This window comes from Artibeus jamaicensis, unplaced genomic scaffold (genome assembly GCF_021234435.1).
Source record: "Artibeus jamaicensis isolate MK-2021 breed Jamaican fruit bat unplaced genomic scaffold, CSHL_Jam_final contig_685, whole genome shotgun sequence".
Lineage (NCBI taxonomy): Eukaryota > Metazoa > Chordata > Mammalia > Chiroptera > Phyllostomidae > Artibeus > Artibeus jamaicensis.
The window spans coordinates 14419358-14445853 of NW_026521924.1; the positions used below are offsets into that span (position 1 = coordinate 14419358).

General features: G+C 54.9%; 1 protein-coding gene across 2 annotated transcripts in view; it reads left to right on the plus strand.

The window, feature by feature from the left end:
- Positions 1-17404: 17404 nt before the first annotated feature.
- The window catches only part of ANGPT4 (angiopoietin 4), a 33135-nt gene continuing 24043 nt past the window's right edge, over positions 17405-26496 (plus strand). The window contains exons 1-2 of one of the 2 annotated variants that reach the window (XM_037143155.2): positions 17405-17487; positions 18632-18928. In XM_037143155.2, the coding sequence (XP_036999050.2) occupies positions 18638-18928 (291 nt within the window). In that variant the 5' untranslated portion in view covers positions 17405-17487; positions 18632-18637. Of the gene's footprint in view, positions 17488-18505; positions 18929-26496 lie in introns of those variants that run through there. The other variant, XM_053671003.1, reaches the window with a different exon arrangement.

A 26496-nucleotide genomic window follows, 5' to 3' on the forward strand; every position in this document is an offset into this window, starting at 1 on the left:
ACGCTGCGCAGGCGCAGACGCAGAGCAGGCAGAGCGGGCACAGCCGCAGCTCCGCGCAGCTGCGGGGTGTGCACTGCAGGCAACCGTTTTGATCCATCTGTGTCCACGCCGGACGGTTGTGTGAGGTTTTGAATGTCATCTTATTCAGGTGTCAGAAAGGATAAGGCGCTCTTCGCAAGGTGATGTAGGAAGCTCTCTCAAGTATGTTGTTAAATAACAAAAGAACAGAGCTAAATAGTGGGTGAAGCTGGCCCCCAGTGGGTTAAAGATTCCTGTCTGGATTTCCTTGCATGTCCATAAAATATCCCTGGGAAGCCCTGGCCAGGTGGCTCATCTGGTTGGAGCATCATCTCAGAAACCGAAAGGTCACAGGTTCGACCCCCAGCGGGGGAACAGTCCTAGGCTGGAGCCGGGCCCTGGATGGGGCGTGTGTGAAAGGCAACCAACCGATGTTTCTCTCTCAGATCAATGTTTCTCCCCCTTTATCTCTCCTTCCTTTCTCTCTTTTCCAGAATCAGTAAGCTTGTCCTCAGGTGAAGATAAAATATACATTGAATATATCTGGGAAGATTCAAAAGACACTGGCGACGGGGGCTGCCTGCGGGGAGGGGCATCGGTTGATGGGAGGACGGAAGTGAGAGGGAGAGAGACTCACTTTCACTAGTACCTTTCTGTACCTTTGAGCTGTTATGCTCTGGATATGCATTATACATTCAGAAAAATAAATAGAAAAACTAAAACCAAACATAAAAGCTCCACTTCCATCCTGGCTGGTGTCACTCAGTCAACTGAGTGCCAGCCTATGAACCAAAGGGTTGCCAGTGCCATTCCCGGTCAGGGCACAGGCCTGGGTTGCGGGCCAGGTCCCTAGTAGGGGGTGTGAGTGAGGCAACCACACATTGATGTTTCTCTCTCTCTCCTTCCTTTCCCCTCTGTCTGAAATAAATAAAATCTAAAAATAAAAAAACAAAAAAGCCTCAGTTGCCCGTGGTCATGGCGATTCTGTCCAGTGTGCACTGCCCTCCACGACGGTCTGGGGGACCCTCTGGGGGGACTCTCGTGTTCCTCCTCAGGCTTCCCAGCACACAGCAGCTCTGCCAGGCCAGCCTGACGGAGAATTCTTGTTTCTCAGATGGAGAAACTGAGGCCCGGAGAAAGGGCAACATTCCTGAGGTCTCTAGGCCCAAACCCAGACGCCTTGTCAGGTATCTACCAGCGTCAGAGGGGTTGAGAGCCAGGAAAGAGACCTGCAGTCCTGCCCTGTGGGGACCCAGACAAAGTCACTTAAGGTGTAGGTCAGAGCCGAGCCCATCTGGAAGCTATCGCCGCCCCCAACCCCAGGCTGCGGCGGAGAGATGGGTGGGGGCTCCGCTTCTATGCACATCTGTTCCTCATCAACATTCATGCTCTGGACCAGGCTCCAGCCCTGGAAGTGCCATTTCCCGGCATGGCCAGGCCACCCTCACACCAGTCCCCTTCCCCACTGGGACCTGCAAAACAGCCCTGAGGTCAAGGCCGGCCGTCCCCTCACCTCTCAGAGGTTCGGGCTCCCCTAGTTGTAGGGATTAAGCCAGTTCATGCAAAGCACTCAGCACTCCCAACAATGCCGGTCACTGTCTCTGCCCTGACAGCCTCCCTGGTCTCCCCAGTCTCCCTACTGTGGGTGCCCGACACCAACAGGGAACCTGCCCAGCTCTGTTTGAAGCGCTGGGTATGTCCTGACTCTTTCAAACTTCACAACAGCTGTCTGAGCTAGATGTTTCTACTAGACTGGCTTTTCTGATGACCCAGCCAAGGCTCAGAGATGTTGAGTAACTTGCCCAAAGTCACACAGCCAGCAAGGGCCTAGCAAGGATTCAAACCCAGGCAACCTGGCTTCAGAACCCCGACTCCAAAGCTCTCCCTGCACTGCCTTTGAGCATTTCAACCACTTCCCCACTGATCTCTGATTCCTGCTAGTGCCCGTGACAGGGTCCCCTGAGACAGTGATGAACACTGCTCTCAACTAGTGTTCTGTGACTGAGCGACAAGCACCAAGGCACAGCCATGAGATGATGCTCCACCTCTAGCCACCGTGAGTGGAACAGGAAGACAAGAGAGGTAAGGGGGCTGCCAGGACGGAAGAATGGGGAGGCAGGCGCCCTGGCACACAGGCTGGGACAGCAGGTATGCGGGTCTAGCCCAGCCTGCGGGAGGTGGGATTCGACAGTGCCCCCACACGGAAAGAGCACGGGCTGTGCATCAGCCTTACGTCCAGGGATCTGCCTTAGAGAAACAGTGCCATGTGGACAGAGTCACGGGTAAGGGCCTTCCCTGTGGCCCTGTTACAACGGGAGGGAACCGCAACCCAGAGCTCCACCAGGGGCCCTGGCTCCACCGACAGGGTGGCCCAGACACTCGGTGGCAAACTATGAAGTGATGAAAAAGCCTGACGCAGGGCTCATGAGCTGACGCCCCGGCCAGACGCCATTGTACTGAGGACAAAGGGAGCTGCGGCCGCAAGTGTAGGGCGAGTCCCCTGGGAGCTCTCTGTGCGTAGAGACCTGGGGAGGGGCGTGAAGGGGATCCAGACTCAATTTTAACTCTTTGTCTCCTAGATCTTCCTTCACTGCACCAATCATCCTCTTTACTAGGATAAGAAAAGGGGAAGCAGCATGCAGTGCTGTGCCCAGCACCTGGAGGGGCTCCCTGGAAACTGACGAAGGCGTTTCGAGCTCCTGGTGACTGCGTGGTGCCAGGGTAGAGCTCTGAAGGGGGCGGCCTGGTGCCTCTTCCCTAGATGGTGGCAAAGTGCCTGGTGGAGGGCAGTCTCCTGGAGGTGGCGGGAGAGGGGCAGAGAGGCTGAGATGAAGGGACAGTGGGAGTCTGAGGGCCCAAGTCTTATGACGGATTCATGGAGTGCTTCCAAGGGGCCGGGCACCAGCCTAGGCAGGAACTCTTCCATCATCATGCCCACGGAGCAGATGAAGAAACCGGAGCCTGGGGTGAGGTGACAGCTGGGCTGTCCCCACCACCCCGCCCCACTGCCCAGCCTGAGCACTGCACTGGGAGTCTGAGGCCTGGCTTTTAATCCTCTCTGGCCTCTGCTCCCTCATCCCTGAGTCCCTTCCAGTGTTGGATCCGGGCAGCCAGCAGCCGCGGGCGGCCACTCGGCCAAGAAGCCTGGAAGTGATTAGAGCCTAGCCACATTTTTTTGGACAGGGGCGCCTTCTGCATTTTAATCACGCAGGGCAAAAAGAGAGCAGCCCAAGTTGCTGCTCTCCAGTGGGGCTGGGGCAGGACCGGAGAAGGACAACCTCGGGAAAGGCGAGGGAAGCGCGGAGGGGCCGGAAGCCGGGCTGGGCAGGGAAGCATGAAGACTCGGGGAGACCCTGCTGCCGGCACCCCGTGGGGAGCCCAGTCGTCTTCCTGGGGGGCAGCAAGTGCTTGGGGTTCCACGTCCTCCCTTCCTGCCCCTTCCTGCTCCCTCCAAGCTCTCACAGAACACCTTCCGAAGTAGCCATTTAGGCCTCAGAGAGGACTTCCTGTGCTGGCTTCTCTACCTGGAGAAGATGATCTTTTTCAGGGGAGTAAAGCTGGGGTTCCCTCAGAAGGGTGTCAGGCAAGGAGAGCCGCAGAGCTGGAGCAGGAAGGGAGGGGAGTCAAACCCTGCTCCCCACCCCAGCTCCAGGCAGAGCATCCGGTAGGTGGGCGAACACAGCCCCTCAACACTGTCCGAAGGGTGGAGGAGGGGCAACCACCAGGCCAATGTGAAAGCCAGGAGGAGCCTCAGGAAGGATCGACATTAATGCTAACAATAACAATAACAATAGCAATAGCGATAGAATGGTAAAATAAAAGTAATTACAGTCATTCCCAACAGTTACTGATCACCCGTCACTGTGCGTTTAATTCTCCCCATAACCCTGGGGACTGGGGCCTCCCTGTGGAAACTGAGGCACAGGGAGGCTAAACAGCTTGCCCACAGACAGACAGACAGACAGACAGCTGGAAAACAGTGAAGCCAGACTAGCCCCCTTCTCAAACAGAGGAGGAAAGGGAGGCCCAGAGTTGGGCAGTGAGGAGCACCAGGCGCACAGCAGGTTAGAGTCAGGGTGGGGCTGCGAGGGCTTGACTCTCAGGGCTGTCTGTCCCCTTCCTTGGTTCTGTCGCAGGCTCAGGACCCAGGAACGCGCCTGTGCCTTTCCAAGGGTCTGTGGACTCAAGCTCCGGCTTCATTCCCCGAGGGATCTAGCCTCCACTTGTGGGGGGCGTGGGAAGAAAGAGAGATCAGATGGTGGGAAGGAGGTAAATTTGGACTGAGACCCCTGTCTTCTCTCCTCCTGTGAATACCCCCTGCCTGCACCCCCAGAGCTGGCACCCAGGTGAGCCCTTTCCGGGGTGTCCCTACCCCTCCCACCACTGCCCCCCCAAACCTGTCCTGCGTCCCACCCTCTGCAGCCTCATCACACCCCTCCCTCTCCTGCTCACTCCACTCCAGCCACAATGTCCTCCTTTCTGTTCCCTGAAGATCCTGGCTCATTCCCGGCTCATTCCTGCCTCAGGGCCTTTGCCCTGGCACTGTGCAAGTGCCGTTGCCTCTGCCAGGGACACCCTCCCCCAGAACTTCCTGTGGCTCACTCCTCCTGCTTTCAGCTTCCTGTCGGGAGGTCTCCTCTGACTCAAAATGCATGACACCACCCCCTCCTCCTATCGCCACCCGAAGCTTTCTGACAGTGTCTGCATGTTACTCATCCTCATCCAAACCCTCCTTCTTGGTTTGCCTGTGTATTTATTCCCTGGTTCCCCGGCGAGGGCCTGGACTCCCGTCTGTTTTGTTCACTGCTGGGTCCTCAGCCCTATAAACAATGCCTGGCACCTAATGCAATGAAGGCACAAGCCCCAAGGAAAGGTTGTGCTGTGGGAAGGAAGTTTATCTCGTGTGAATGATGCTAATCTAAGGCATCTGCGTTTTGGAAAGTGTCCTCCGACACCCTAGGGGCCTCCGTTTTCTCATCTGTAAAATGGGACTGACACCAGCATTGCCTCTGCTGCTGGGTCATCATGAGGATTAAATGAGACCAAGCCTAGGCCAGCAGTAAATACTCTTGAATATCGGCAGGGACTCCCCCTATTATTATCATTGTCGTTAGCGTTATTACCAGTCTCTCAGCCAGACTCTGGGCTGGGCACCACCAGCAGCTGTCTGCTGGTCCAGGGAGGAGGGCTGGAGGAGAGTCCGGTCTCAGCACCAGCATCCTCACTGGGGGTCTCAGCCCTCCTCGCCTCCCACCTGCTGTCTTTGCTCACGCCCACGCAGGGTGCCCTCTCTGACTGGCCACCCATCGCTTACCCTGCAAGCCTTCCCGGGCCGCCCCCTGGGTGGTGGATGAGTTAGGACAAGCTTGGTAAGTTCCAGAGGTGGGATGCATGAGCCACCACAGCGGTTTATTTCTCACTCCCTGGAAGTCCGACGTGGGTGTGCCCTGTGAGCGCTTTGCCAAGCAGTGGTTTCTGGACCCCATGTTCTTCCACCCGTGGCCCTGCTGTCTTCCACTAAGGCTCCCAGGGGGAGTGGAGCTCAGCCATGTGACCAATCCCACAGGTAAGAGAGGCTGGGGAATATGGCCTTGCCAGGAGCCTGGGTTGGCTCGCTGCTGGGTGGCACCTGCCGCAGGTGGGAGCAGATTTTCTAGCTGGGGCCCTGGGATTGCCAGGAGAGGGTTTGCAGAGGAAGTGCTTCCTGTGTTGCTGCTGGCCTCAGGGCCACCATGGGCCAAGCACTGGGTCCACTCTTTCTCACGCCATTCCCCCATGGATGGTCCTTCTGTCCCCAGGGCTAGTGACACAAGTGTACAGAGGTAAGATAACAGCCTGTGGCCACCCACGTGCTAGGGTGATGGACGTGGGTTTAAACTCAAACCTGTCTGGCTCAGAAGCCTTCCAGGGAAAGTGGACGGGGGTGGTCTGAGAAGGGGGAGATGTGTCTTCCTCCTCACTTAGGGGGACAAGGAAGAAGATGTGATAGGATGATTTGGACATGGGCCCGCCCTGGCCTGGGGCACAGAAAGGACACTGTGCACACGGCATTTAACATGGTCTTCACGGCTTGCCCTTTACTCCTTTCTGGACAACTCCACTGAATTGTCCCCCTTCCCCTCCCCAGTAAAAAACCTGCAGGATGAATGAGCCAAAGTCTCCATGATCCAGGACGTGATGGAAGAAAGCTTCCGCCAAGTATAAGGTGTCTCGTCTCCACGGATCCTGGGGCATAGGGAGTATAGCCCCCATTAGCCTCCTCTGCTGACAGTTCCCCACTTTTCCCCTGGGGAACCAGCCCTGCCCACTCCAAGCTGATGAGGTGCAGGCAGCAGCTGGAGTGGTCGGTTAGCCTGTCCCATCTCTGCTGGCCACCACGGTCAGCTCAGCAGTCAGGCCGGGACACTATCGGAGCCAAGGCGAGGCCCTCCCACGGACTTTGTGTGAACTCGAGAGTAGCTGCCAGCAACATTTCAGCTACAGGTAACAAGGAACTTTCACCCAGTGGCTTAAACAATAAAGTGTTTATTTTTCTCTCATAGAAAAAGTCTGACAGTAGGTGTTCAGCAGCTTGGTGACATCAAGGCTAATGCCGTGAGGATGTTCGGGCTTTTCCCTCGGTGCTGCAAGATGGCCCGTGCCCCCGATCAGGTTGGCGTCCCAGCCTCTGTTGTCAGAGAAGCCAGTTTCTTCTCCTGCCCACCAGTGTGGGCTCCCATCTCATTGGCCACCACTGTGTCACGTGCCCTCCAGCTGCAGGAGAGGCCAGAGAGGTGGGTATTTGGCTGCATGGCTCCTGCAGGGAGAAGAGCTTGATGGGAATGGGTGCTGGATTAGCCAACCCCAAAGCTTCTGGTGGGACATTCTTCTTGCCTCAGGATTTAGTTCTTTGGGAAGGTAAGAGGGGAGTGAGAGGGCTGGCGTTGCAGGCCGTCATCTTGCCACTGTGACTTGAAATGCCACCTGAGGATGGAGCCAGTTCTGGTGATGCTGTCTGAGACCCAAGATCCAGCCGTGCCTGAAGGCCACTACTCTTGTATGTAACCATTACGTGAGCAAGTAATAATAATATTATTATTATTATATTACATTTAAATTATTTATTTTCTAGAAAATTTAAAATGCAAAAATATATTTAAAATATTTTCTAAGGTATTTATATACAATATATGTGATTTATTTTATATAAAAAATACATACATTTTTTGCTCATCCCCTTAGGCTGGACTTAACTTCTTTCTCTTGGGCAAGAGAGGCCTCCTGGTAGAAGAAATACACTCGGAGTTCAGAGTCAGGCCACCTGGGTCCCGGCCCTGGTTCTGCCGTGACTTTGACTTTGGCCAAGTCATTTCACCTCTCTGAGTCGCTGATGCTTAATCTGTAAAGTGGGCTGTTGTGTGGATCGAGCCAAATGGGATGTGCGATAGGTCTTGCCACCGAGCAGGCCCTCAGCACACGTGACTGCCTCCCGCCTCCCTTCCATTCGCTCACATGAAGTTTGCAGCAGCTGGAGGTGAACTTCCCAGCTCTTCTGCGGCCTCTGTCCAGATTTCTCTTCCCCCTGTAGACCAAGTGCTCTCTGAGGCCAAGGACTGTGTCCGAGTTACCTCCATATCTACAGCGCATACACCATGGGTGCTCAAGAAATGCTTGAATTAGATTAGATAGTACAATACTCCATTCACCCATTTAACAGATGTTTATTGAGCGCCTGCTGTATGCCAGGTCTGTTGCACACAATGGGAACACAGAAGTGGACACCTTAGATACAGTGCATGCCCTTGGGGGCACATGGTTGAATGGGGGAGACAGGCAGCAAGTGGGCAAATGAATCGGAACACCACGTCCGATCAGGAAACGGCCACGAAGAGACTACAGTGGGGAAAGGGATAAAGGTTTGTTCCACAGGGGCCCAGGGAAGAGCTCTTGGAGGCAGATCCCTGAGCCTAGTTAGTGTGATAAGGCGACAGCTAGCGCTGACAGAATGGGGACCCAGGCAGAGGGAGCACCAAGGACAAAGCCCCCTGGGTTGACCTTCAGTGACTGATGCATGGGAAATGCCTAAATAAATGCATGACCCTCTGGACAGCAGCCCCTGGCCAAGCGCATTCCTCTTGCCCTGATGTGGAACGAAAAAATGCCCCAAGGCCAGCTGGCGAATGTGTCGCTCATAGAATTTCATCTTGCTGCCAGCTCTCAGAGAACGGTTTCTGCCAAGGAGGTGACATCTGTGCGGAACATGTGCTTGTCCTGCAGGATGTCCAAGGCTGGTGCTCTCACTTCTACCTTCGCCATCAGCCCCACTGCGCGCCAGGCCTTGGCTTGGCCTTCCCGTCCCATCTACTTACTCACTTAACCCTCCCACAAACCCTTGTGAGGTAGGGACCATTGTCTCACCTTCCGAAGGCAGGCCCTGGAGAAGGTGCGTGGCTGGCCCAGGGCCACTCGGCCGGAAGGAGGGATGAGCCCCAGATGTCTGAGGCCAGAGGCCGGTGAGCCCGGGGCCCTCCTCCTGCCGGAGTGTGCAGCAGCGTGGAAGCCCCACCCTCGGGAGCTCAGAGTGGGCTTGGTTGGGGCCCGGGCCTCGGTGTCCCGCACATCTTCAGTGCACTGCAGGACGCAGGGAGGGCACACACTAAATAAACGCACAAGTAAAAACGACAACTGAATACTGCATGTGGAGCACTGAGCACGGCACCCGGTGCGCAAAAATTCACACCAAACAGACGCCGTGATGACTGTACAGGGTCACCTTCACCGGCTGTTGTACTGGCCGCGGTAAGGTAGTGACTGGTTTCCCCAGCTGCCGCAACGAAGTCCAGTGAAGTGGGTGGCTTAAAACAGCAGGAACAGATTCTGTCACAACTCTGGAGGCCAGAAAGCAAGGTATCAGCGGGGTCATGTTCCCTCTGAGACTCAGGTGAGAATCCTTCCTTCTGGCAGTGGCCATCAGCCCCTGGCGTCCTTGGCTAGCAGTTGCTTCATTCCAGTCTCTGTCTTCATCATGACACGGAATTCTCCTCCCATATCTTCCCACGCTCCTGTGAGGGCACCAGGCGTACTGGGCTAAGGGCGCACCTCCTGCAGTGTGACGTCATCTGAACTAATTCCGTCTGCAGTGACCCTTCTTCCAAAGAAGGTTACATGCTGGGCGTTAGGATTTCAACACATATTTTGCGGGGGGACAGAGTTCAACCCCAAATAGTTAGGTTAAGCTGCCATTACAAGCAGCTCGATACAACAAAGATTTTTCTTTCTTTCTCGTGCTTCTTGTCCCCAATGGGGAGCATCAGGTAAGTTTGTTGGAATCACACAGGAAACAAAGATTGTGCCCAGTCAGTGTTGTGGGTACCTCGGCACAAGTCTCTGGCTCTCTGCAGTCAGGGGAGGAAAGTCACACAATGGTCCTTCAAAGTGTCCAAATTCAGTGTCTAAGCAAGTCATGTGGCCAGGCGCAACCTCAAGGGGGAGTATTCTGGTAGAAGAAGAGATCTGGAAATCTAGCACCAGGGATGTTCCCATACTGCCCTTAAACCCTTACATCTTCATGTGCATGTACGTTTAAATATCAATACCTTCCAGAAAACCTGCAAAGATGAGTGAGTTTTGGATGAGGTGGAGGGCAGTAAGGAGAAGCAAGGGGAGATGAGCAAAATCATGTCTAAGGCCATCAGGATGTCAAAGAGGAGTCCCCCTGCCTGATGCTGTCCTCCCGTCTCCTCAGATCCTCATGACTTTGAGAGACAGGGATTATCCCCCAATTTACTGAGGAGGAACCTGAGACCTGCTAACTCGCCCACAGTCCACAGCCAGGAATGAACTGAGCACAGGAAGACTTGATTAAAGCTGTGTGAGCTCTTAGTAGCCAACAAATTATTCCCAAATCTGGTGGTTTAATACCACAAACATCTATTATCCCTCACCTTCCATGGGCCAACTAGACAATTCTTCTGGCCTGGGCTGGGTGGTCTAGGATGGCCTCACTCGTGGATCTGGGGGTTGGTTCAATGTCAGCTGGGGTGACGGGATGACTTGGTCATGTGTCTCTCACAATCCAGCGGTCTAGCCAGGGCGGCTTTCACACCAGCAAGAGTAAGAGCCACCACACAGCCCCTTTAAAGCCTGGGTAGACTCACATTGGAAAACGTCCCATTGGCCAAGCAAGATGCATGGCCAAACTCAGATTGGAGGAGTGGACGCATAGACTCTGCCTCTTAATAAGAGGAGCTGCAAAGTCACATGGCAAAGGCTGGTGTTTACTGCGGTGGCAGAAGCCTGTGCTCCATTTTGCAACTCACCACAATTCACCACAATAACAAAGCCCCGTGTCCAACACAGCGAATCAGTTAAGAAAATCCCAGCAGCGCCTCGGCGGAGGCTTAGGCTGCTTTTTATTATGCGCTTATAGAAGAATTTCTCTTGCTGAGAAAAGTAGTTGATAAGTAGGGAAAACAGGCTTTAAAAGTATGCCATATTTACGCACCATTTCAAAGCTGTCATACTGCCACAAAAGTAAAGCCTGCCAATTCTGAGGGAGGGCAGGCGTGCAGAGCAACGCTGGGCAAACGCCCGTGACCAGCGTGGCAGTGTCCTTGGGCTGGCACCGAACACACCGAGTGTCCCAGAAGGAGCGCTCCTCCATAAGCACCCTAGAGAAACCACTGATCACGGGCACAAGGGCGCACGTAAGAAGACAGCCACAACCGCCTAGTTAGAATCAACAGAATGGAATCAACCCAAATGTCCACCCTTCATCGGCTGGATAAGAGTGGTATTGATTGAGACAATGCTGCAGAGCAGTGAAAAAAGCATGGCCCTGGTCACAAGGTCTGTATGTGGAATTTGGATGAAGCTGGAAAACATACTGTGCAAGCAGTCCATTGCTCATGGCTTAATAGTGTAACCCAGTGCAGGTCCGGCTGCCAAAGCTTCAAAAGCCAGTACTCGACAGGTAGGGGCTGATGTAAAGGAATATGGTTCTATCCAGGTGTCGGCAATCTGGAAGAGGGACTCTGGTCTCAAGCCCATCTTAAGGTCTCAGTGCAGGCAGGGGTTTTTGTAAGGAGGGAGAGGAGGGACCCGGAGAACCAAGAGATGAGGGGAGAGGTTGTGGATGTGTAGGTAGGATTAGGGTGGTCGGTGGTGCGGGCTGTGAAAGAACTCACACAGGGAAGAGAGTGCAGAGAGTAAAGTTTTTATTCACTCTCGGAGAGAGGAGAGGGTCATGGTATGGAAAGATACACTTGCATTGGGGGTGGGGGCTTTCAGCTTTTGCTGAATTACAGATTACAGAAGGGGGCACTTGGTGAGGCCCCTGGACCATTGGGGGCGCTGTAACACGAGGTTTTGAATAAGCTGCGGTTTGCTCCAAGGTCATCTTCCGCCTGAGGCTGTGGGGGGCAGTTAGTCACGTTCTGTTCTTGCTTTCCAGTAATTTCCAGTCCTGGGAACCTAAGCTCAGGAGAGTGAAATGGCAGTCATGATTAACAAGGTCATAGACCTGCAGGGCAGATGTCGCCACAACAGCAAATGGCGCCAGCTTTGGCCTTTCAGGTGGAGTCCCTGCCGGTCCCGATATGGATCTTTCACGTCAGTATCCTGGAGCGGCTCCGTGCAAGCCACATCCCTGCAGGTGGGCCACGTACGAAACCTGAAGTCGTGGCCACGGCTGTCTTTTGTACAAGCAGGAACTGGAACTGTCTGCAATGTGCTTACAAAGAAACCCTCAGTATGTGAGCTCCTTTTATCAGTCTGTTAAGGCATTTATTCTAGTTCCATTTCTTGGTAAACCAGAGCAGTATGAAGCTTTTTATTCCCTGTTACAACTGCACATACTTAAAATTTGAAAATACTTAATGTACATTATTTACGGATACATGTATCTGGGCCCATAGACAAGGGGGGAGGGGAAATGAGAGAAGGATGGGAAGGAGGAAGTGAGGGTTGCCAACTCGACCTGTATTAAATTTCATTTCTTTAAAAATGTGGGACCAATGTGCAAAATGTTGATACGTGCTCATTGGAAGGGATGGGTACATGGAGATATTATCCTGTGCGCTTTTCTGATTCTTTTTCCAAAACACAATCCAAAGTAAGAAAACTTTTAAGAAGTTTAGAGAATGCTCCTTTATTTCATTTTTTTTCTAGAAACCCATCCAAAAACATAGGCATCTCTGTGTAGAGAGAAGTGATCGGGAGGAAAATGCTCCGAAATGTTGGCTATGGGTTTTGCCTTAGGCTGGTGAGAACACAGGCAACATTTCTTTTTTCCCCTCTTGCTAATATATTTATTTCTGACTTTTCTATGAGGGACATGCTGTGCTTGTTTAATAAAAACAAACAAAATACAGAGGGCCCATTCGTTCTCTGGGTCACAGGGTCCCAGGTTCCAAAATAGATCTGCGCTCTGGCCTGGCAGGCTCATTCTTCACGTCCTGGAGCGAGCGCCAGATGGGCACAGAGGCGGCCGAGCTCCCCAGGCCTGGGCTGGGACTGGCGCAGCTGGCGCACCCAGGCTCAGCAGCCCAGCTCAGGGTTGCATGCCCTCCACCCTGGCCCCTCAGCCTCTGGGGCAGTAAAGCTGGGACTCTCCATTATTCAGAGGGGAAACTGAGGCTAGGGTGGTTACCCCTAGGAAAGAGCAACAAGTGTTACCGACCGCAGGGGCCTGTCTGGCTGAGGATGGACCAGGTGCTCAGATGCTGGGGGACTTTGGACAAGTCCCAGAGCATTTCTGGGCCAATTTCTCTGGCACTGTCATTGAAAACAGACCCACTTTCTCCTTCACTTTTAGCTACCGGAGGGCCTGAAGGACATTTTTTACGCAGAAAGGCTAGCTCTTTTCAGTGATATGGATAATATAGTAATAGCTACCAACATATTGACCAGTTACTTACATGCTAAATACTGAAGCGGCTTTTTCTCATCCTACTTCCTGTGGTGATAATATTTTCCAGTATCTCCCATCCCACATGCTCTTCTGAAACCTCGCCAGTCTCCACCCACAGGGAGTCTACCCCTCTTCCCCCTGAACTTGAGTGGGGCTCTGTGACTGCCTCTGTGAGTAGAATTTAGAAGAGTTGACCCTGAGTGATTTGTGAGGTCATAAAAGGCCATATGCCTTCCACCTCTCTGCAGATGCTTGCCCTTGGAGCGTGGCCACCATGCTGTGAGGAAGCCCCGGCCCCATGCAAAGGCTGCATGTGGTCCTTCTGGCTGCCAGCCCCAGCCCCGGTCCCAGATGTGTGAATGGATGAGGCTTCAAATGGTTCTGGGCTCTGGACTCCAAGCTGCTCCAGCTGGTGCCAAATGGAGCAGAGTCCCACTGAACCTGGCCAGAAATGCATTTATGAGTAATATAGCTGTTGCCCTTGTTTTAACCACTAAGTGTTGGGGTACTTATTTCCAGTTACTAGAACTGAAAGACCCTCCCCCACAACTTGCTAATGAGGGACTGTTCTCCCCATTTTATACGTAAGGAAACTGAGTCTCGCCTACTAAAGCGGAATCAAGATTCAGTGCCAGATCAGTGGGGCTCTTAATCGTTAGGCCTGGGTCACAGGGGTGACCTCGAAACTCAGCCTTGGGTCCCTTCCGATCTATCAGCTGCATTGTGGCTCTGGGGGTAGGGGAGTGGAAAATGGAGGTGGGGAAGAGCTGACAGACTGTTCTCTGGGTGGAGCTTCTCATGGGGACACAACCATTCCAGCTCCTCAGATTCACCCCTGGACCTCGTGGGGACCCTGACAGATCATCCCCCGGGACTGTCAGCAGCCCCAGAGCTTTCTTCTAGGACCTCACTCCATGGTCATCGATGGCCCCAAGAGACACCCAGGTCATGTCCTCAGGGATGTGAACAGCACAGTACAAGAGGCTTTGGGTGTGCTTTAAGCTGCCAGGCTTGCCCCCCCCCCTTATTTATCACCCTGGGTGTTGAAATGCAGGGAGCTGAACGAGGAGGGGGGAGGGGGCTGGGGAAGAGCTGGCTTCTGGAGAAGAGGCCAGGAGTGGCAGATTCAGCCTGGTGACTTCATCCTTTTCTTCGGATGCAGATACCCGAGGAGCCCCAAATCAGCAAGTACCTCTCCAGGAACGATCTGTTTACCTGCCTTTGTTCCCAGGTTCAGAAAGATCAGTTCTTCCAGGAAAATAGATTCCAGCATGTGACTCTGGGCAGCTTGCCCCCATCTCTGGATACGCTTTCTCAGGAGCTAAATGCTAGATGCGAGTGCATTGCTGGTTGTACCGATGCTCCACTGGATCAGAGTGGGAAGCCAGTTCCCTTGGTGAGTGGCCAAGATGGGGAAGCAAGCGGGCAGGTGTTTTACGCCCATCCACACCCGTCTCCCTCCTGGTCGCTCCACCCCGGGTTTCCTTGAGAACCACCCTGTCCTTCCCTCAATGCCTTTGGGTCCCATGAAGCTGACCCTACTCCTGTCACCAGGTTTCTGCCTCAGGTGCTTGGTGAAGGCTGAGCAACTACCAGTCGTGGGAGAATCCAGAAGAAGCTTGTTTGGGGCAGAGTAGGGGAACGAAAATGGGGAGCTGTGTTTGAGACCTTGAGGGTCATGTCCAGAAGGCAGATGACTCTGTGTCTGCAGCTCAGAAATGAGGTCAGGGCCATAAATTCATGCACAGAACATGGTGGTCACCAAAGGCCCTTCCAGGCCCAGAGGTGAATGCTGCCTTCAGGCACTGGCCCTCGGGCTCCTGGAGCTCACGAGCTGAGCCCGGACGGCGTCTTCCAGGTTCCTTCTCTGGGCCCTGCCACCAGCTCCGCCTGCCACCGCCTGACACACAGCAACGGCTGGCCTCCATTTCCCTGAGAGCTGGGAGGTCATTCTGTATGGCTTCTGTCTCCAGGCCGGGCTTATGCCCAAACCACCTCGGTCGCTGCGTGGGGGCCCTTGTGTTTAAATGCTCAGCAGCTTGATAGTTTATGAACTTTCCCTAAAGCTTGCCTGGGCAAGGCCTCCGGGAGATGCGGCCCGAGCCTGTCTCCAATTGAGGAGGAGGAAACTGGCCCAGAGCAGCTGGCCATCTGCCCAAGGTTGTCCAGGCCTGTGTCAGCCAGGCTAGCCCTGCTGGTGAAGCCCATGGTGGCTCCACAGTGCCCCTCTCGACCCCCGTGTTCTGGCAGGGAGAGCTGGGCACAAGTATTGCATTTATTCATTCATCCACTCATTCATTCACCCATTAGGCAGGTATTCACTGAAAACACACTGTATAGTGAATCCTGGGACAAGCCAAGGGATGAGTAATTACACAAGTAGTTGACCTCTTAGCACTTTAGGAAGGGTTCAGATGAAGGGCCAGGGCTATAGAGGGGCTCCGATTTCAAACTTGAACAGGGCCAAGAGGCCCACGTGAGCATGTGTCTGCAATATTTAAGAAGAAAGAAAGAAAGAAGAGAGAGAGAGAGAGAGAGAGAGAGAGAGAGAGAAAGGAAGGAAGGAAGGAAGGAAGGAAGGAAGGAAGGAAGGAAGGAAGGAAGAAAGAAAGAAAGAAAGAAAGAAAGAAAGAAAGAAAGAAAGAAAGAAAGAAAGAAAGAAAGAAAGAAGGGAGGTTCTCCTGCCTGTAGCACTTCCCAGAGATGGCCACAGCCACACACCCCCTTCTGAAAGTTTTTCCTGCGACAATGACACCCTTCCATAGACAGGGAGGTCTATATCCCCTGCCTCGAACCTGGGAAGACCTTGACCAATGGAACATAGAGATTGCACTGAACGTGTTTTGAAGCCAGCTCACAAGAGGTGACGTAATTGCTACCTGGCTCTCTGGAGACGTGCATCTCTGTAGCCTCGAGTGGCCATGTGAGAAGCCTGGCTGCCAGAAGACACCATGACTGGGGGGGGCAGGGGATGCTACAGTGCTGACAGGTGAGTTAAAAAAGACTTCAGCCAGTGCCCGACTGCAACCCCAGGAGAAACCCCAGCAGACCGGCTCCCAGATTCCTGATGCATGGAAACCCTGACAGGTCATAAATGGCCGTTTCAGTTTCAAGCCACCAAGTGTTGGGGTGGTTGTTGGCAGCCACAGAAACCAGAAAACCGATGCGAGGTCGGGGTGAGAGTGGGCGGGCAGCAGTGCTCTGAGCGAGAAAATGCAGCACATGCAAAGGTCCTGAGGTGAGAAGGGGCGCTGAAACGCAGGTGCAGAGGAAGGCAGGGCCATCTTCCAGGCTTTCTAGAACTCTTCTTTTGATCCCATCTGCATTTCCTCTTTCATACAGAGAGACCCTAGTGTAATTTCAGGACCCATGCCTATTTAAGACTGTGCAGGGAAGGAAATTACATCCATTCATTCTTTCCATCAATAAGACTAAAGATACAGTCTGTGCCAGGAACTTCCGCTGTCATTTTGACAGCCCACGAGGAGGTTTACTACTCTCCCTGGTGCACAGATGAGGAGACTGAGGCTGAGGGGGGCTGCTGTCCTTGCACATGGCCCTGGGAGGGTAAGTGGGAGAAGTAGGCTGGGCTCTGGGGCCAGGCTGGAGGCGAAGCCTGTTCTGAGGCCTCAATTCAGGTCAAGCACCTTCCCTGGCCTTGTAAGGCTGGGTGCCTTAGGCAAATCCCTCTCCTACCATGGGGTTCAGTTTTCTCCTCTGTAAAATGAAAGGATAACAATGCTGGCTTCATCGGGATTATCACGAAGCTCAACCTGCTCAATCCTAACAACAGGCTTTTACTCCGGGCTCACCTGTGCCCCTGCCGTGACAGACCTCAGCCTCTGTGAACCACTTCCTCCCTACAAGGCCAGAGGTCACAGTTGAGGCAGAGGAGAGAACAGGGCTCTTGGCGCACAGAAGCTCAGTGAGTGTCTGGGTGCCCGCGCACCTGGGTGAATATTCTCCAACCCCCGGATGAGCCCCTGTTTGCCACTCGCCCAAGCAGCCTGCCCTGTTCAAAACTCAGACAGGATCTGGGAACACAAAGGGAAGAAAACAATACCAGACTGCCAGCTCTGCCTCCATTCTGGGAAAAAGAACAAATCACACCAGGAGGCAACACACCCAGGAGAGCCCTGACCAGCTCCGGGCACCTCCTGCCCAGCCACTGTGTCCCCCAAGCCCTTGTCCTCATGGGGTTAGCATTGCAGTGGGTTGGGGGAGGGGAGGCAGACAACAACCGTGACACCGACAACAATGCAAAGTAATTGCTTGGTGTTCACTGGGTGCCAACACTGCTCTAACTCGCTTCATTTCCACCCGTGTGATGGATGGCATTACAGGGGTGGGCAAAAGTAGCTTCACAGTGGCTTGTATGGGAAAATACACACAGGTTGTAATTATTACAATAGCTTTATTAACTCTGTGCTTTGTATACTCACAACTGTAAATCTACTTTTGCACACCCCTGTATTTTCCTCAGTTTACCAAGAGAAGTAAGAGGTACAGGGAGGTTCAGTGACTTGCCCAAAGTCGAACAGCTGGTCAGTCGTGGAGCCAGAATTCGGAGCGGTAAGCAGGTAAACGAGTTAATCAAAGATCCCTTAGTGTCCATTCGGAGAATTTACATATGTTTCTTGTTCAAGAGACAGAGTTAATCCAGCCAGGGTTGAGCAGGTTACGGAAACCCAGAGGTGAAGCTGCCCACCTGAGGTCTCAGGGCCCGCGGTTCGGAGCAGGGAGTTAGAGCCAGCTGCCTGACTCGGGGGCGGGGGGGGGGGTTGCATCCCAAGCTCTTCTCCCGACCACCGACCTCCCCGCCTCCAGACAAAGGCAGCCCCCAAACAGTCTGCCATAGGACAGAACAGGACAGGACAGGACAGGACGCCGTCTCAGTACTGTCACAGGAACTGAGCCAGGGCTACCTCAGGGCACAACATCCCTCAAGGCCCGAGGGAGAAGGGAGGACAGAGCCAGCTCCCTGGTGAAGCCACTTCCCCGACCTTGTAAGGATTTTCTGCCTCCTGAGTCAGATTGGACTGGCTGCCTCCTCCGGCCTCGCTCCCCTGCCCCCGCCCTTCACTCTCTGGGGGGCCACTTCACTGGTGTTCCAAGTGCTAACAGGGAACCAGAGGTGGGGGGAGAAAGCGAAGGCATGGGGTGCTGAAATTTGAGATTCCAGCCTCAGCTGGGGGAGGCTGGAGGGAGAGACAGGGACAGAGACAGGAAGAGAGCAGTTGCGTTAGGTTTTCTGCAGCAGGCAGCGCTGGCGTCCCAGCGTGTGTGTGTGTGCACGCTGGAGTCTGAGTGTGTGCACATGTCTCTGTGCTGTTCTCGTGCCTGCACTCTGGCTGGGAGGCCAGGTCCCCTCTGGCCAGTAAAAGGGCTCAGAGGCCCCGAGGCAGAGCAAGGCTGAAGCACAGACAGGGTAGTAAGTGAGCAAGTGAGGAGGAAGGAAGGAAAAGAGGGAAGAATAGAGGTGAGGGAGAGTCCGGAGTGGGAGCACACGGCGGTGGGAGGAGCTGAGCAGCTGTGGCTTTTGGAGCAAGTATAAATAGCTGTCTGGGTGGAGCTTGGCCAAACAGGGGTTTGCAGCTGCAGCGGCTCTGCGGGCAGACCTGCCCACTGGTGGCCGAGGTGGGTGCCTCCTGGGCTCGGAGCGGGGCCCTCTGGGCTCTGACCGGACACCCATCACCATCCCCACATCTTTGGATACTCTTCCAGCCAGCCATGCTGCTAGGTGGCCTCCTCCTCACTGTGGCCGCAATGACCACAGCCCAGCGGCGGGGGCAGGAGGCGAGAGGGCGCCGCCGGGCACACCGCGTCCAGTATGGCCAGTGCAGCTACACCTTCGTGCTGCCCGAGCCTGAGCCCTGCCCTCCAGAGCCTGAGGCCTTCAGGGCCTCCAACAGCCTCCAGAGGGACTCGCCAGCCTCCGCACTGAACCTCGGGGACTGGCCCACCAAGCGGGTGCAACGCCTGGAGAAGGTGCTGGAGAACAACACGCAGTGGCTGCAGAAGGTACGGCTGGGCCTGCAGGGGGCGCTGGGCAGGGGCTGGCAGCGGGAGCGTCCACCTCAGAGGTCTTCCCTGGGCACAGAGGGCCAGGTTGATGGACCCTTGTCTCCGAATTGTACAGAGTGAGGTAATGAGGCCCAGAGAGGGCCAGCAATGGGCCTAAGGCCACATAGCAAGATGGGCAGGGTCAGAACTGGAAACGGGACTCCCTGTCATTCATTCATTCACCCGATGAAAACTGGCTGACAGCTGCCATGGGCCAGGCCCTTCCTGGGTGCTGGGATACAACAGCAAACAGAGTGCATCCCTTTCTGGACTAGTGGGGGTAAGAGGCATAAAAAGATGAACAATACAAATCTACTATGTCCGACGGTGAGCAAAATGACGGAGGGAAAAGGCAAGAAGTGATCAGGGATGGGTATTTGAGGTCAGATAAATCAAGAGATGACATTTGAACCCTGAGAACAAATCAAGTGAAGGAGCAGCCCATGCAGGTCTCCTGTGGGGGCAGGGGAGGGAGGCCTTTATGGCAAAGGGACCGGCAAGGATGAAGGCTGTGAGGTGGGAGTGCAGTGGCAGTGCCTGGGGAACAGCAGGTTGGCCAGTGTGGCTGGAGCAGAGAAGGAGGGGGACCAAGGGGCCAGAGAGGTGAGGGGAAGGCAGTCTGTGTTGGAAGGACTTTGGCTCTTGCTCCGAGAATCACGAGAGCCGCTGCAGGTTCAGAGTTGGGAGACACACACCTGAATAGGTTCTAACAGAACAGACTATGGGGGGCAGGGTGGAGGCCCAGTGAGGAGGCAGCTACACCTACCAGGCAACAGGTGATGGAGGCCTGAAGCAGGGCAGGGCTGGAGAGCAGGTGTCCTCGCTCAGATTCTGGTATATTATGAAAGGGAAGCAAATGGGCTCTGCCGATGAACTGGATTCAGGATGGCAGAGATCGAGGATTTGAGGACACCACCCTCAAATCTGTGGCCCAAGGCCAGGGCCATTCTGGCACCTCCTATCATTCAGAAAACTCTGCCTGCCTGCTCTGTGCCTGGCCTTGGTGAGTCACTGAAGTACAGAGTAAATGAGGCAGGCTTGGCACCTGGCTGAGCATGGGGGCAGGAAGGGCACCCGCAGGGCACCCTGCATGGGCCTGGCCGGCCCCCTAAGTAGAAGTTACCAACAGAGAGAACAGGCCCCAGGCCCCGGGTCCAGGAGACAGTCTGAATGATGGCACGGGGTAGAGAGAGCAAACTGATCCCTGGAGCTTCTGGGTGTGTTAAACAGCAGACAGCAGCTTACAGACTGAGGTACGAGCAGAGGAGGCAAGAAGGTTCCCCAAGGTGCCTCTCCAAGGAACGGTCCCTCTTACCCCATGGTGTCCAAATTGTTCAAACCATGTGCCCAAACAGCAACGTCCACTCCTTAATACACGCATATTTATTTAATATTTATGTATATGTAGAAGGGGAGACAAATGCAAATGAATATTGAAAAGATGACACACAGCCTTGGCCAGCAAGGCCTAGCTGGTTGGGCGTCATCACAGAAACCAAAAAGTTGTGGGTTCGGATACCACTCAGAGCACTGTGTGCGTTGCAGGTTTGGTCCCCAGTCCAGGAGCATACAAGAGGCAACAGACTGATGTTTCTCTCTCACATCCATGTTGGTCTCCGTCTTCTTCTCCTTCCCTTCCCCTCTGTCTGGAATCCATAAAAGGAAAAGCAAGAGGACATATAAAAACATGTAAATTGAAGTTCTGGCAGTTTCCTCCTGATTTCCAAAGGATTGCCTTGTGCACACCGGGAGTTGATCCACCCTCAAGGTGGAGAGGCTGCACTACGCCTATCTAACCAACCTGCTTTGCACACACATTTGCACACACGTGTGTGCACACACGATATGAACTCCTGTCGCATTCCTGCCCGGACCCTCTGTCTCCTCAGCCCACGCTCACCCTCTGCCCATAGTTCTCTGGCCAGCAGCCTTCCCAGCGCCTGCCCTGCAGCACTTCCAGCCTCCACCAGCCCACCCTCAGGTCCCCCTCCAGGGAGCTCTTGGCCTCACACTCTGGAGCTGACCCTCTGGGGGCTCCACGCCACCTGAAGTCTGTGGGTGCCTCTTCAGGCACCTGTTCCCAGTCCCATAAGGATTATTCCAAACCTCACCCTCCTCGGGCCTCCATCTTGAACCCCACCCGTCCTCTCACCAGAACGTGGACCTCCCCTTGCAACAAGAACGGGGCCCCAAGAGAGAGGTGACCCTCAGCAGCCTGCCCCACACCTGCAGGTTCACCTCCAGTCCCCGAGGCCTGTCTCTGGCTCAGAGAGAGGCGGTTTCTGCAGGGACCAAGACCACTTCCCGCCCACCTAGGCTGCAAGGCCCACCCTCTGCAGCCCCACACTCTGCTCAAGCCACCCATCCCCTCCTGAGTCCTCATTCACTTCTCCCTCCTACTGGTCCTTCCCCTTCGTGTTGAATCACATGCAAGTAAATTCTGTGTTTTGAAGGGAAGAGGAAAAGGACAGGCGGGGAGGAAAGGAGCCTCTTCTCCGACCGACAGCTCTCAGAGGTCCACGTGCTCTACCTCTGCTTCCTCACTCCCCACGTCCTCCTTCCCCTGAGGTCGCCTGCCATGTCCCACTTCCCAAGTCCAAGGGCCACAGCTCAGTCTTCATCATACTTGACCTCTTGACGAATTGAGTTGTCAAGAGGAGAAACTGATGGAAACGCTCTTCGTTAACAAACACTTATCTATAAAGCACGTGGTGCTAGTTCTTTTCCAACTTCCTGACCCCACCCTGGACAGCCACCTGCGTCTCCTACCTGGACGGTTGTCACGGCCAGGGTCCTAGACTCCCAGTGTCCACCCGGGGCCACCCCATCGGTCTTTTCTGCACTCAGCAGGGAGAGGGGTCCTATTCAGTCCTCAGTTAGACCCTGTCCCTCCTCTGCTCAAAGCCTTCCCAGGGCTGCCATCTCTTCAGAATAAGAGCAAAAATCCTTACATCCTGGAATACCTCTCCCCTGGACAGCCATGTGTCTCACCCTTGATCTCCCTCACATCTCTGCTTAAATGTCGCCTCTGAAAGGCCCTCCCTGTCCACCCTGTTTAAAATAGCCACCCTCCTGCTGTCCCTTCCCCTAGCTTTGGTTTTTCTCTTTTAGCACTTATCACTCACCTGTTCTTAAAAGCATTTCCTTTGGTCTATGAGCTGCAGGAAGGCAGGGATAGTGCCTGTGTAGTTCCCTGCTGGGTTCCCAGGGCAGAGAACAGTGCCTGGCTCACCCAGCGTTCTCAGAACTCGCCTCCCGTTTGCATAGTGTTCCTCTGATCTCGCAGGTGACTTTCTGCTCCTCTCTGAACTGCTTGGAATGTGGGTGTTTCCCAGGATGTAGTCTTAGCTCTTGATTGGCTCTTCCTTTGGCTCTCGCACTGAGTGGCCTTGGCCTCAGGGCTGCCCCTACACTCCTGCACCACTGTCTCCAACCTGCTCCATGGTGACTCCAGATGGGCATCTGATGGGCACTCCGGTGCCTCGAATCCAGGACCCTGACCTGCCCTCCTCCGGCCACCTCCCCTCTGAGAGCTCCAAGTATCCTAACTCCAAGGTTGTCTGACTCTCAGCTCTTCTAGTCCCTGCCTACCTGTCTCTCTGTTTAAGGTAGTACCACCCTGGGGCTGTTCCTCACCCCCACCTCACCCCCACACCCCAAGCAGCACGGCCCATCCATCCTGCCGCTCATCGGCAAACATCTCCCCGGCCACTGCCCTGGCTCAGGCCTCGTCACCTCCCACCCGGCTTCTCTACCCCGAGTCTCACCTGCTCACCCATCTTTGGCTCCCTGGGTGCCTGGTGCTTGGGCAGTGCTGGCCGAGCCAAGGGATGGATTTAAACCAAAGGCTTTCGAGTCAGAAGGTCACCCAGCTCATCCCTTCAGCTCACAGGGGAATGTGCCCTCCAGGGGCCCATCCACCTAGCCTGACCTTCAGGGCTGGGGACACTGAGGGGCAAAGGTCACTGATGTAGGAGTCAGGGAGACCTGAGTTCACATCCTGACGCTGGCAGTCACTTGCCGCATGGCTATGGATGAGTGAGCCTCAGTTTCCCATCCACAAACTGGAGGAAATGGCAGCATGTCACAGGTGGCTGGGGAGACCGGGGGGATGGTCACGCGCCGCTGTCAGCCTGCTGCTGGGCTGCCTGAGGACTTCGTGCCACCCACCCGGGCAGGAATTCGGTAGCTTGGTGGGCTTTTATTTAATTCAACATTATCTCTGTTTTGAGCTTTACTCCACTGAGTGGGGAAAGCTCAGCCGAGTCAGTCCAAGGGTGGCAGACACCCTCGGGGTTGGGGATATCCCTTGTCCACACTAGTATTCCTGAGGGGTCCCCAGTCATGCCTGGTCTCTGTGGGGTTCATGCAGGTGTTTGCCATGTGGTCTCCTCGGTAAGGGGCCCTTGGGTTGAGCGCTCCCCTCGTGCCCCCTGGTGTTCGGGTCACTGCCAAGTCCCTCTGTGCCTATGGTGCAAGTTCAGACCCTAAACAGGCCTGGCAGCCCCTTCCCCTTGGGTCCTGTGACTGTCTGGGGTAGCAGCAGAGCCTGGAAGGTGAGAGCCCCGACTCCGGAGCCCAACAGTTGGGATTCGAGGTGCATTCTGCCTCTTCCTCGCTGTGCGACCTGGGGCATGTTGCTTCGCCACTCTGAGCCTCGCTCCCCTCACCTGTAAAGTAGAAAGAAGCCACAAGATGATGGCCATGAAGTCCTTGGCCCAGTGCCAAGCATGCAGTGAGCTCTCAATAAATGTTGGCTGTTTCCACTAGGTGCTCCTTGGAAGTGGAAACATGAGCCCGGTCATTCCTGGGTCCTTCCAACCCCTGTGAGACACACGACCCCTGGTGCAGGAACAGGCGGTACCGGAACAGTCACCTCTCTCCTGGCTATTCTGCCCGGCCCAGTCAGGAATGCTTGCTACCTTCTGTGGCCACAGTAGTGACCTTCCTCTGGCTCTTCTCTTGTGCATTCTCTCAGTCCAGAGTCTTTGAAACTCCAACCCCTCCTTTTGTTTTCTGCTATAATATCCCAGAAAAGCAGAAAAGTGAGTTTCAAATAGCCTCGTCTAGTGGCATCACCGTGGCCTTCAGGGACGACCGGGGCTGACGGGAGATAATCTGCCCCCCTGCACCCAGCAACACTCTGTTCATCTGGGTAGGCACCGGGGTGCTGCTGCCAGTTCCCAGTGGCCCCCACCTGCCCGGCCCATGCCCCCAGTTCCTCCCCTGTATGGATAAGGAAATTGAGGCCCAGCAAGGGAAGGGGCTCGCCAGAGTCATGCAGCAGCAAAAGCCAATCACGATTCTCACTCCACACTCCAGGTTCTTCCTCCCTGGAGGGTGTCAGGGAGGTGGGGGAGGCGGATCTGAGAGACAGTGGATGTTCCCTTCTGCATCAGCATTCCCGAATCCCCGGCTACCCACTCTCCTCCCAGCATGCAGCTGGCTGGTGTCCTTCTGCCCTGTGCTCAGATGTGCATGGGCTAGGGGTCAGGGGGTGCCCTATCTCTGCTCCCTCTCCCCATCTCTCACTCCCCTCCATTGCACCCCTCTCCCTTTCCTTCCTTCTACTGTTCTCACCTTCCTTCCACCTCTCTTTCTTCTCCTACTCCTTCCTTCTGGAAAACCTCTGCCCCAGTGACTCACGTCCGGACTATTGGTGAGCTGCACATCAGCTCCTGGCAGCCACCAGGAATGTCGAGGGGGCGGGGAGACAGAGCCAGCTGGAGGGCAGGCTTCCGTGGCTGAGCCGTGTGGTGCAGTGGTTAGTCACATGGCCTCCTGGGGTCACCACAGACTAGGTCTGTAACCCTTCACTTGGTGCCCCATCTGTGAGGCATGTGATGTGGGGTCAAGAGCAGCAGAGCTGGGAAGCATCTGCCTGCAGCCTGCTCCCAGTAAAGGCACGCTCCCACTCCTGCCATCCCACCAGCTCCCCAGCTTTCCCAGTCGGGAAGTGCCATGCCTTGCCTTCTCCCACGCCCCTAACAAGGGGCCCGTGAAGAGAGCAAGGAACATTAGGGCCAGACACAGCCCCCAGGCTCCCAGCCCATTCCCAGCACCGGACAGAGTCTCCGGGGCCCCAGGGGCAGAGCAAACCCCAAACCCCAAAACTGTGGGGTTCTCCCCTTTCTCACCTGTACTAGTGATGACTGGCCTATGACACTGTCTGTCTCTGTCTCTTTTCATCCCATGTCCCTCTGCCTCTCACGGGTCTCTCCCGCAGCTCTCACAGCGGCCATCTGGTCTCTGTGTGTCTCTGTCACTCTCTGATTCTCTCCTGTGTAGTAGTGTCTCCGCAGGTCTCTCCTGGTCACCCTCTCAGGTCCTCCTCTAACCACTAGGCAACCTGCCCCCCACCACCACCTCTACCTCCCCAGGTGTCCACATTCTCCATCCACACTGGAGGACACACTGGCCCGATGGCCAGCGCCCACCCCTCAGTCCGACTGCTCAGCTGGGATCTCTATCTCCTCCTTTTGCCTCCAAAGCCGAGGGGGAGGGCTCCGGGGCTGGGCAGGAGGCTCCAGCCTGGCACTGCCCCTGGGCTCTGCTGTGCTCCAGGACCCTGACGTCAAAGCTCAGAATAGCTCAGCCCCCCAGCCTGGTGGTTGCCAGGCCTGGCCTGACTGAACATGGGTCAAAAGCACATCCAGCGGGGGTGCAGTGTGGGGTCCCGGCCCAGCCCGAGACCCTCCCTCACTGGCCTGGGACTCCCAGCTTCCCCGACCTCCCTAGACTGCCCGTAAATTCTTGGCATTTTCAGCCTTGGGTTATCCAAACAAGAAATGAATCTGGGTTGCCAAACCAAATCTCTGGGGGTTTGATTTCCTAACCTTACCGCTGGCTGCTTTCTGTTTTGGACTGGGGGGTGGAGAGGAGAAAACAGCATCTGTTTCTTGGAGGAGGAAGGTTATTTTTCTAAGAAGAGAGCCTAGAAAGGCTGTCACAGATGCCCTCAGCACAGGGATGTGCAGAGGCCCCGAGCACGGCTTCCCCCAAAGGATCCAGTTTATTTGTGCAAGCGGCGTGGCCCAGCTTTCCTTTGAGGCCCCAGAGCTCTGCAGGCTGGACATACACAGACCCTCTCCCCCTCTCTCCTTGGGCAGGAAATGTGAGACAACAGGTCTGTCCCCTGAGCCTGCACCCCTGGCCTCGGAGCATTTGCTTAGCCGCAGAGCTGGCTCTGAGATGTCTAGAATGGACCCCGGGAACCCTCTGTGGGATCTGAAGCGGGCTGAGTCCAGGGGTCATGTCCCAGTGGTGCAACTGACCCGCTGTGGGGTCCTGGGGCAGCCACCTGCATCATTTGGGTCTTCGAGAAAGTGAAACGCAGAATACGCCCTGCCTCCCAGAGAGAGTGTAGGATGAAGACGACTCAAGCATCCACCAAGCACTTCCTGTGTGTTAGACACTGCGCTATGTGCATTGAGACATTCCTGCTTTTAATTCTCATGACGAGCCTGTGCAGCAAGTTTTCTCACCCACTAGGGAGTGGAAAAACTGAAGCACCAAGAGGTGAGGTG